Here is a 12,083-nt window from a genome sequence, read left to right as displayed (position 1 = left end):
ACAGTGTTTCAGACAAAACGAACCTTGAGGAAAAGGAGTGCATTCCTTGCAGTCTGAGGGTCAGGGTATTAGGGATGGAAGGGGAGAAAATAAACGTCTTGCTCTTAGCCCCACGCTTGTTCCACTCGCCTGTATCATTTCCTAGTGTTAATGATGAGAAGGTTGTTTAACACAGCAAGCATACCTTATTATTGTGACCAAACATTCACCTCTTCCTGCAGGTGTTCCTGAACATGCCCGCACATCTGTGCATATTTGTTGCCTGGTACCAGAATACTCTGAGCCTGACTTCAGTGCAGATCATTGCTGTCAAGCGCTCCTTGGCAATTACAGGCTGTCTGAGGGACAGAACTTTAGCATTGGTGGGATAATCCTGAGTGGATTGTGTCAGCATTGCAAGAGGGAATTAGGCTGTGCCAAATGGGCACTGTTACAGTCCCAGGCTAATGTGCTGCTGGTTGCATGGGTTATATAGGGTTATTTGACTTCTTCAGTAAATGGCTAGTTGCCATTTGGGAGCTTGAAGGGACTCCCTGAATACAAGAGATCGGGCTGTGATGTGAGAGGCCTCTCTATGCGTTAAGTTTGTGGATAGCATGGGAAATAGTTCATTTTGAATATTGAATGCTATACAGGAACTTCATAAAGCAGTAGGAAAGTGGTTATCTATTAGCTTTTGAGCAAGCTCTGTTATAGCTTTCTCTTCCTTATTTGTTGCAGTGACTTGAATTTTCTCCCTTGTAGACATGCAGGATGCTGAGCTGTAGCCTGTTCAGTCAAGATTTTATTGTTAACTGTTAAAATTCATAAAGGTTATCCAACATTCCTGAAGCAATGTTGTGTTTTTGTGAGGAGTCTTTGCTGTGAGAATAGGGTGTATGTAAATGAAGGTGAGTAACTGAGATAGATTCTGTGTTTTTTGGGAAAGGAAGAAAAAAATTAATCTCGGAAGTGATTGTTTTCGTCACAATGAGTGAGGAGACACTGGAGCAGAAGAAAAGAGATGAATAAAGTCCTGAGCAATAAATGTCAGTGAAAGGGGCCTTTCTTCATCTTGTTGCAGGGGAGCTTTTATGCATAACTCCCTGATTTCCAAGATGAGTAGGTTTAATTAAATCTCTCCCCCTTGCTATGTATCTCCAGACCTGTCATTTGCAGGAACAAAAATGCACAGAATTCATAATCCAAATTACTTTGCTTAAATTTCAGTAAGCACAGAAAAGAAAGCTGCTGTGCAGATTTTCTCCTTAAACCAATGTTCCTTCCTCAGCAAGTATCTTCTCTTAATCTCACCTTGCATTTTTGTCTGTTTTCTTCTCTCTGACTTCACATTCATGGTGGCTTCATCCTTGGTGGCATAGTTGTGACTAGCTTGTTTTGCAGGTTCACTGCACGGTCTGTTCAGGAACTGCCACTAACAAGCACTTCTCTGACATTCATTAGAAAAACTTCATTTGACTTGTATTTCCATTTTCAAGGAGGGGAAGCAAAAGCACAAAGAGGCTAAGGGATTTGCACAAGGTCATCCAGCAAACAGCCTTGCTCCTTACTGATGATGTGCAGAGCTGATGCTGCTTGGTATATTGCTGATAATGCAAAAAAGATTAACCATATTTTGAAGTATTCTGTTTGGTGTTCCTCTTGCTTCATGTGTGTTTTGTAATCCCTGTTCTGTTATGCCACTTCAATTAGGTTGCTTGTTGCCAGAATGGCAAGTGATCTGCTGCAATAAAGTCTGAAGTCTCTGTCCCACATCTTATGGGAGCTCTCTGGCCTCCGCCATAGAGATTCTGCTGGTGCCTAATGGGATTTCCCAGTTCATGCAGTACCCAGTCACAGTTTTTACACTTGAAATTTGGAAATCTTCCCTTGTATCAAAAAATGAATAATATAATGATGATAATGCTATAATAATGATAATGATCTATAATGATATCTTTCATTTCTTAGTCTCTCAGAGATACTTTCTGCCATGCTCAAACATGTAAATATCTCTTACTGATTTAAATAGAATTATAATTTTGTGTGTCAAGGGGAGAGAGAATTAAGTATTTCTTTTATTTGATTAAAGTATTTTAATGCCTATATTACTTTGGGACTCTAAACAGTTTTCCTTTTTCAGGTCCATAATGTTTCCTTTGCTTTTGAGCTGATGCAAGATGGAGGACTCAAGAAACCAAAAGCTCGCCCTGAAGGTACGGACATGACATGTGGCTTCAAACTGTATATAAAGACATGGTAGCAGTTGCGTTTCAAGTGCAGCTCCATTAAAGACGGTAGGGTCACAAAGTGGAGCTGTTAGTGCACACGTTGACAGTTTTCTAAGGATTCATTATCTATGTGATATGTCCTTACCTGTGTTTCTTATCTGGAATAGATCCTCTAAGGTGTACAACTCTAGTTTTAGTGAAGGATGCAAGAGTTTTTCAGTGCTATGTTATAAAATTAGCTGGTATTCTTAGTCACAATCCTAGTAGGAAGCTTTTCATGCTGTAAATCCCATCATTGTTATACTTGGTGCTAGTTTGGACTCTTGTGATCAGATTGCAGTGATAGATAACTGAAAGTCTTTTCTTATTCTTAGGAGAGCTGGTAGCATACTCTCTTCTTGGTTTTTGTGGCCTTCAGGGTCAGAAATGAATGATATAAAAATGGATGCTTTGCCTTTAAAACCTGTGAATCTTGAAACTAATGATGAGGTCTGCAGTGTTGCTTGTGCTGGGACTAGAAAGAGGAATTAAAACTTTCTGACAGCCAGCTGAGCAGTTTTTATTCTTACTGATACAAAATGCATGCATGTTAGAGGCTTCCACAGAACAAACAGGAAAACAAGGAGCTTATGAGGAATGGTCACTGATTTAAAATGAGATAAAATGGCAACAGTAAATAGATTAACAAATAATGGAGCTGGTTGTAGTGGGGAAAAAGGCACCATATTAAATGCGTGTGTGTCTTGTCAGTGCTTTCTTCTAAATTTGGGGGTGAAAAGTGCTACTGAAGAAGAATTGAATGAAATAAAGACACTAACTTGGGAGACCAAAATTGGAGAAATGTTTTGAGTATTGGAGCTGGTTCCATGGGTTTATGTGGAGGACAAGGAAACTGGAGAAATATGAATGCAGGATCAGGAGCAGCTATTTTTTGAGTGGAAGGGTTAAAAAAGACTGTAATAAGAGACCAGGTAAGCTAAATAAACCTGATTCTGGAGTGACAAACCATTAAAAGCCTAGAAGAAGACTGGTCTAGTTGAAAGCTTGCCCTTTGTTTTGTTTTGTTTAGGGCAGTTGATCTAACAGAGGAGATAACCTCCCTGTAAGGCAATGTTATGTACACCCTTACACTACTGTGACTGAACACTGTTGCAGATCGTGTTTGGTTTGCTCCAGACATGGTGTGTGGATTCAGTAAGCAGCAGAATATCAGTATTGTTATGCCTGAGTTGGATCTTGTTGTCCATGAAAGCTTTAAATGTTTTATTAATTTAAAATTTAATTATTAATAAAAGAAAGCCAAATTAGCTCATAAAACATTCCTCTTTGCTTTATGCTGCTGCAGGATGTACAGTCTCTTGTGTATATTCCTTCCTCTTCTGTGTGTTTACCCATTCCCACTGGCAGAAGCTCACAGCTGTTGGAGTGAGTGTGCTCGTGTTGTGTATGGGGCCGGCATTTCTTGTAAGAAAGACCGTTATTCTTGAAGAACTGCTTCTGCAAAAAGTTCTGTGGGTGACTGCTGTCCACATATTAGGTGGATCTGTGTTCTTCAGTGTGAATTGGGTAGTAAATGCTTCTTGAATTAGTTGCTGTAGATTTTCATCACAAACATTGCGTAAAGCAGAGAATTGCAATTTTTATTTCTATACCCCATGCTTTCTGCAATGCTTGCAAAAAACATGTCTTGTTTAATATTTTAGTGTGTGTCTTGCTACCAGTGATGAACAAAAATAGGAGCATACAGGCCCTGTTCTCTGTTCTTCCAGCCCAATTCAGTAGATTGAGCCAGCAGCAGAACTTGATGCTGAATTATTGCAGCAAGAGTACATTTTAGTGGATTGATTTATTAACCTCTAAAGGGATTCTGATGGAGTGTGAAAGTTTTAAATTAATGAAATATTTTAAACCACTTTGATGATTTATAGCTGTTTTCAGTTAACATTTTATTAGTTATTGTTGGTAATGTTATGAGTGTGTATGTTTCATCTTAAAATAAGAAATGGGAGGTTGAGCATATGCTTATTCCTGGGACTGCCTGTTAGACACTGATCAATAGGGAACACTGTAATCGCCCACACAGGGAGGATGCAGCTCGCACTACGGTATTCCTTAATGTAACAAACAAAGGCATAACAAGGTCTCAAAGACAGGAAAAAGTCAAACTAGCTTTACAGTATAACTTTTGCAATGGTGAAGGTAATTAGCCATCAGTCTGAGTTGTCAAGGGATGTAGCTGGAATTTCCACCACAGGTAGATTTAAAAAGAAAAAAAGCCTCTCCACTTTTAAGTTAATGTTTTTAGTTCAGCCACAGCTTGGTTAGTAAGCTCAATACAGTATTTATAAGGTGAAGGTCTCTGAAGACTGTATTTTACATAAGACCAGACTCTGTGACCACAGTAGTTTCTTCTGCCCCTAACAGTGACATGTCATTACACTGCTGAATAAAAGAGCTGGGTCTGGTCCTTCCTTTAGCAGAGGCCATACTCCTCACAGATCACCAGATCACAGGTGGAGATCAGCAGCGGGTGCTGTAGCTCCAAGTGCTGCTGGAGGTTAGAAGTCAGCCTTAAATGGCTCTGGCAACATCAGGAGGGTGGATGGAGGGTGCCTGCCCGGTGCAGTGCTGCTCTGCCAGGCACCCTGCCCGTGCCAGAGCCAGCCCTTGGCCCTCATCCCAGTGCTCTGCTGCCCTGCACGCCTGGCTGCTCTCTCCGTAGGACGTGCCCTGGTTTCCTGACTGTGCTTCTAGCTTCCAGCCATGTTTCTGCTCTACCATCTAGATTTAACTTTCTCTCCACTGGTATCTTGACTTTGGTTTATGGGTCAGCCAGAGGCAATAACTGAACCCTGTGAGACCTGATCACAGCATTTTGTGCCACGGCAGCTGGCACAGGTGGTGACAGTGGCTCAGGGAGAAGACTCATCTTGCTTTCAGGGGAAGATGGGTACCAGGGAGAAAAGACAACCAATTGGAAGGAGTAGAACGAATACCCTAAAAATCCCTGAACGTTTAGTACTCTCTGGCCATTACTCCCTTATTTGGAGCTGGCTGTTTGGGCCATTTTTTGGCATTTTCATAGTGCCAGAAATATTTTGTTTAATTGTTTTGCAAATCAAAGTGGTTGCAGGCATCAGTGGGTCAAATCTGCCAGTAGATGTCTCTACTCCAAATACTTGCCTTGATTTGCCAATTATAGAATGGGGAGCTGTTGGGAAGCATTGTTTCCCATGGCTAAATTTACATTTTAAATTCCTCTCTGAGGCAACTGGGTCTAGATATAAAAGAACCAACGCTGATCCTGCCTGTTTCAGGCTGTTATCTTACTGGGAATGTTATGACAGTAAGCAGCTTTCCATGAACCCTGGAAAATTTAGAAATATATTTCATAGTTCAGTTATCTAGGTAAGATATCCTCTTTCTTCAGGATGCATTATCTCACAGCAGTTAGGATCTTTCTTTGGTGCAGTAGAAGGTTCTGATGTAGCATATAAAATCATAAAAGAGAAAGATAAAATAATACAGTAAAAAAGGCAGAAAGAAAAGTTTGAAAGGTGACTGAAAATATCAGATGAAGTGTGGGGGTTATAGACTGTTATCCAGTATGGGGTGGAGGGGAAAGGCGGGGAGGTCCTGGCCATGATTCTTCAAAACAGGCAGTAGGTGTTTTCCTTGGATTTCACATTAATTACACATAGCCTGTTAACTGTTTGCTATCTTCTTAATTCTTTGAGTGATTTTTAAAATATCTTTTCTTCTTAATGCTGTTTCCATAGATATTGTTCACCATGTATTTTTACTTCCTCCTCCTTCTTTATCTATTTACCCTTTCCTTTCAGCTCTGTAGCCTTCTCTGTGTTTTGCCTTCCCCCCTGCAGTCCCTGGATTACATGTCTGTGGTATTTCCTGATATTTTATTATAGTAATAGGATGGGAGGTGCTAGCAGAAAACCTTTTGTTGAGAGCTACCAGAGCTGTTCCTTGGTCTAGAATGGTAAGAGTTATTAGGTAGTGTTACTAGAAAATTATTAGATAATAGAAAACTTAGAGTCTGCTGGGAGAATTTAAATTTTGTTTATTTGCCGATTGTATGATTGCAGAGTTGCTGGCACATGAGGTTCAGTGCCGCACATGATGTGTGCGGTCACTTGTTTGCTTCTTCTATGGCTAGTGTAGTCATTGTTGAAGATTCAGAAGATACTATACTAATGATGTTATTGCCAGGAGTGAGCATTTCCAAAGCCTTTATCCCAGGTCTCAGACAGAAGCAGGCTTCCTCTGTGACTAAATTTAGATGGGGAAGGGAAGATAGGTACTACTTTTCTTCTGTTTCCCAGAAAAGCTTAGCTGTGACTGTAGCATCATGAAAATGTTTGAAGTGCATCATATAGACACATTTAAAAAGCTTGACTTGGGGAGATCATACCTCTATGGGTTTTCTGTTGCTGTTCCTACAGCCTCAAAATTGAGAAGGCTATTGTTCCTTTGAGGGCAAACAAGGAGGGAGAACTAGAAGCAAATTAAAAATGTCTCCTTTTCTTCCACAGATGTTGTCAACTTGGATCTGAAGTCTACCCTCAGGGTTCTGTACAACCTCTTCACAAAGTACAAGAACATCGAGTGATCCTGGAAGTTGCTGAGGTGTTTGTCCTTCCAACCTCCTTAGGAAAAAAAAATACAATAAAAACACCTTCTGCATGCTCTCTTTGTGCCTTACGCTATACTTCATGCATTCTTTCTGCACTTGATGGTCTCTCTTTAGCTCCTTGTATGACAATCCCATGAAAAATAATGCATGTGTATTCTGTAGGTCACTTGAAAAAGTGTTGATATTTCGCACTTTTGCCAGAAGACAGTCTCGGGTCTATTGTGTGTTACTGTCAACAAATGTTCTTCTTGTGATAAAGGAAATATACCACTTTAATAAGCAGGGAAACATGAGACCTTCCTCATGGCTGTAGACCCTTTGACACTATACAAGACTTTCTTTTCCAAACTTCTTGGTTGCTATTGGCATTGGATGATTTTTCAGGCTAAAGTGTTAGGAATAGAAAATCAACATTGGAATTTATTTAAAAGCTGAACCTTTTCTGTTAAATAAGAGTTTTGTATGTTCTACTGGGGGGTGGGGGATTACAGGCACTATCTGAAGCTACCTGGTGAAAGCCTTGAAGACTTCTTCAGTTTTTGTTTTAACCTCATACTACTCAGTGTTATTTTCATTCAGTGTTTACACAGAATAAGTCTTGCAATGGGATGACTATGTAATCATGTCCACTTTTATTTCTTCTCCTTTGCAGGAGAAATTTGGTTGTTAGCGCTGCAGTCATTCTTTTAAGTGTGCAGCTTGAATCAGGTCAGTCAGGAGCTAGTCAAATATGCATATTAATGCATTTCCTCCCCAATCATTTCTGAAATGTACATGAGGAATAATGACAGTTATTGACGGCTTGACAGTTTAAAGTCTGACTCTTCATTTCATAGCTAAGTAGCTTTTCTTTCATAGCTAAGTTAAAGGGTCAGATTCCTGCTGAAGTTACTGGCAGCTGTACAGTTCTGGGCCTCAGTCATTTATAAACAGAGTTTTATGTATCTTCTTTCCTAAAGAGTAAAATTGAATTCCTGCTATAAATAAGAGCTTGCCTTTACTTCTGGATTGCATTGGACTATGTCAGAAATATAGTGTATGTACATAGTGCAAGCCAATGGTTAGCACTCAGGCTTGAAACTTTTTATTGATGTTCAGTTATGCCTTAAATTAATTTCATCAAGTTACCTTGTGTCGTCCCAAGAGATACTCTGCTAGGCTCTGGCCTAGTCCTATAGTCTTTTAAGCTGTTACAGATTTTAGTGGGAATCTGGTTTAAAAAAGGATTGCTAGGTTTATCCTGGAGACTCTAGTTACCTCCTAGCACCTAATGGGTTTCCTCTGTAGAGCTGTTCCTGGCTTTTGATATCTTAGATATAGCAGTGTGTACAGGGAGCCTGTGCTGGAATATGAGTAGTCTGAGTAAATTTTTGAGAAAAGCTGTTCAGAGGAAATGGGATTGTGATTTCCAGAATAAATTATTTGTGAAATATGTGTGTACTAGAACTGCTTTCCTTGGAATGCATAGGAGAGAGATTTGACCACTGAACTGCTGCTTTTATGTATCACATCAGGGACTTCTTTTTATGGACAGCTATAATTTTATGTGAAATATAAGGCAGAGTACCCCAAAGAGGAAGCAGATACCATTGCTCTGCCCCAGGGGCTCACTTGAGCCCTCTTGCAAGCAGGCTCCTATTTTTCCCTAAGAATAGACTTCTTAGACCAAGCTTTATTTACCCTTCTGAGTTCAAGAGGAAATGTGCTATCTGGATTGTTGTATAATGGAGATTTTTTCCTTCCTTCCTTCCTTCAACATTTTTTAATCTCAGAAATGTGGGAAAAAATGGGCTTTTGCCTCTTTATGTTTTTGGGTTCTGAGTTCTAGTATTGCCTTATTTGTGTCATTTCTGCTCCCCCCCCCCAAAGGTGGAAGGAGGTTCCCCTTTTTTTCCATGATAAATTCAGGTCCCATCTACCATAGAAAGTTCTGTGGGGAATCAGTGCTTGTATGTATTTTAAGAGAGCTGATCTCACTGTTTATACAGTGCCTAGTACAGTAGGACTTGAATTTCAGATGGGGCCATTAGACTCTACCATGGTGCCATCAGTTATTATAGAGGAGACTTGCAGAGGCACTGTGGGCAGCTGGGACTTTCAGCTCTCCTGAAAGTTAATGAAATTGGTCTAACTCTCTCTTGAGCTGTGAAATAAGGGTATCATGAGACTGAAAGCTGGAAGATGATTGATTGAAAGGTCTCTCAAGCTTTCTGTTTAATTCAGTGTATTAGTGGGAAACGAGGTCTGCTAAGGAGCTGTTGTTCCATCCACCTCCCTTCAGCTGAGGTGGTAGTGCCAGTGTTGTGTGTATTCTCTGAGGTGTTGGGAAAGTCTTCCAGAGAATCTAGTTTTGAAATTCCTGGCAATACTAATATCAAAAGCAAAAAGAAAATAATGAGCGGAGGTTGGGAAGAGCAGTTTCAAGTTGGGGGAGTTGGTTATTTCTGAGAAGGGGATTTGTAATTGGTATCTTCATTGCACGTGAGCAGGTTTGAGCATGTCACCAAGTTTTAAAAGGGTCTCTATTTTGTTCAGTTAGGGTTTTCTGGTCATTTTCCTGAAACTGAAATCCCTTCTCTACAACCTGAGGCATAGGTCCTTTAATATCTCGTTAATATCTCGTCAAGTTGATGCTGCAGACTTGATGTCCTGGACAGGTTGGGGGCAGGTGTCATATCCTGTGGGTTTTATTATGTTTTTAAATCTGCTGGTAAATGTTGCACAGGGAAAATGCGCTCTTCCTTCCTTAGCCGCTTGCTCTCTAGCCAGGTGACTCTTCTTGCAGACACTGTCTTTATTGTTAACTGGATTTGGAGGAGGAATGCATTTATCTGAACTGGAGCTTTATCCCAAGCAAACCAGTTTACAGAAAGGGTAATGTAGGTAAAACTGTCCCTAAACACCCATTTTTTCCATACATTTCTGCTATGTAGGTATGACACTTATCTTTTTGAGAGGAAAAGAGATAAGTCAATGTTGAAAATGTTATTCATGAACTTTTTGTGTAACTGGAGTTTTAGACATGTTCCCCTGGGGACCAGTGGGATAGATTTGCATCCTATTGAGTTCATCTGGAATACTGAATGCTCTGCAGCATTAAATCTCCCACATTTGTAAGTACTTAAGGAAACGTCTGTCTTTTCCAGCCTATGCAGCTTGCCTTTTAGATGCATCTGCTAGACATACTCAGTTCTAGTAAGCTATATTGTCACAGAAGAAGCCCAGATAGTCTCAGCTGCATTCTACTTCTCAGGATGGAAAAGCAACAATGGCATTTTTTTTGATCAGTGTAAAACCTTACAGGGCTTTCTACCCCTCTCCCCCCAAACCCAATGCTTTCAGTATTAATGTATTTTTTAAGAACCTTTTCTACTGTTTTTAACAGTGTTTACTTTGGATTTCTAGCTACTAAAAACCAGCTTTCAGATAAAATTCTGGACTTGTCATATGCTGAACACATCCAGCTTTGTGACAAGGGTTGTGTACTGTAAGCAAGTTACAATGCAATGCTATGTTTGCTAAGAATAACAGCAGGAGTGTTGTAGAAAATCAGTGCATGGTTTGTGACAACTGTAATATTTATTCAAATAAATAAATGATGATCACTTGTTTTCTATGTCTTTTCTGGGGCTACACAGACAAGTCTGGGAGAAGAACTTTTGAAAGATGGGCTTCAGCTGTTGTCTTCATCAAGGTTCCTTGATCTATGTAAGGCCTTGTAAAGCAGTGATCATGGGTTTCTGGCACCGATAGAGCAATGAGATGTCCATGCAGACACTATTGAGCTTGTCTGTAGGTTTCATTGCCTTTTTTTTTTTTTTTTAAATATTGCGCTGCTACTGTACATGATCCGCTTCTTCACCTTTTCCTTTCTGCAAGAGAAAACTAACTGGATTACACTCTCTGAAGTCTGTAGAAGAGTAGGGGCTCAGTCCTTCCGCAGCAGTGCCAAGGGAAGCCTGGCATGCCAAAGCTGGAGTCTAGGAGTGTCTGCAGAGCAGCTGGGAAGCCAGAAGCCCGTGCAAGTCTGGAGGACCATTGAAAATGCCTGTGGGTTTTCCTTTTGTCTGGTATGGAGGGAGCAAAGAGTGGCTCTCTCCTAGAGTCCATAAAGCAAGATCTTGTGGAGACCATGTGGAAAATGCTTTATCAAAACCTGTTATTGGTGGGAGTACCACAGATTCCATGAATTGTTCATTGGCTGTTTCTGTGTGAGGGCCAGGTGTGTGAGGGTATGTGCACATGAGGTGTGCTTTGGGAGTGTGTGGGGAGAGTTGAGGTTGAGGGTGAGATGGCATAAAGTCAAATGCAATTCTGACACAATTTAGTAATGCTGTTCTACAGCTGGATACTTTATGCACTTGTGACAGCATTGTTTCTTGAAGGAAGATGAATGCTTGTCCGTCATGTATTTCAGACCATCGTTCTTTTAGCACTGTGGAGCTGTATTGTGAACAAAGCTTTCAATGAAGAAGTTACTGGAGCCGCTAGTGCAAGTAGGGAGAGACCTAGTAGATAAAGATCAATTTTCCACTACTTAATTCTTGCTATTTCCTCTGCCTGCTGATATGAAACTGGTTTTGTCTAAAGGTCCCAGTGGCATCTCGGAATATAGCTTCCTGTTGTTTTTCCTCTCTTCATTCCTAGGCTGCAGCATGCACTCCTGTGGAGGTAAGAAAGTACTCTAGAGCTTTTCTAACCTGATGCAATGTCATTGCCCTTTGACCCCTAGATCAAAGATTTTGGGTTAAGTTCTCAGTTGCTAATAGTTCATGGCAGCTGGAAATCTGTCTTCAACCCACTTTCATTTATCGCATTTAGCTCATTTCCATGCAGAATTATCAGTTCTTGTCTAGGCTGTGGAGCTGAACACAGGAGTCAGTCCCTTAATAGCATTAAAACAGACCAGTGTAATTAGTGTGGCTGTTTACCATCTCATTCTGGGATTTCACAGAGGGCTGCAGAGTCGCTTTTCATTTCAGGAAGAGCTAACAACTACGACTGGTACTTGAAGGAAGCGTCCAGTGGAAATGCTTGCTGCCCCGAGCTTCCCCTCTTGAACGAGTGGTGGAGAAGGCAAGGCAGAGCGGCAGCACTGCCTGGTGGACACAGCCCTTGTCTCGGACACAGTTTGGGGCCCTAGCCCTGGTGTGGCTCGCTAGCTGGCTATGGACAGATCAGCCGCCCTCTGCCTAAGCTGCTCCCTCTACCAGCTAGGAAGA

At 40.8% G+C, this 12,083-nt stretch overlaps 1 protein-coding gene across 2 annotated transcripts in view; it reads left to right on the top strand.

Annotated features, from left to right (window-relative positions):
- Nucleotides 1-10,466, top strand: part of PARVB (parvin beta) — a 51,843-nt gene extending 41,377 nt beyond the window's left edge. For both annotated transcript variants that reach the window (XM_013947869.2, XM_067305431.1), the window contains 2 exons: nt 2,123-2,195; nt 6,761-10,466. In XM_013947869.2, the coding sequence (XP_013803323.1) occupies nt 2,123-2,195; nt 6,761-6,837 (150 nt within the window). In that variant the 3' untranslated portion in view covers nt 6,838-10,466. The remainder of the gene's footprint in view (nt 1-2,122; nt 2,196-6,760) is intronic.
- Nucleotides 10,467-12,083: the final 1,617 nt, after the last annotated feature.

This window comes from Apteryx mantelli, chromosome 1 (genome assembly GCF_036417845.1).
Source record: "Apteryx mantelli isolate bAptMan1 chromosome 1, bAptMan1.hap1, whole genome shotgun sequence".
NCBI classification, from domain to species: Eukaryota; Metazoa; Chordata; class Aves; order Apterygiformes; family Apterygidae; genus Apteryx; species Apteryx mantelli.
This window is presented reverse-complemented; position numbering and strand designations above follow the sequence as displayed.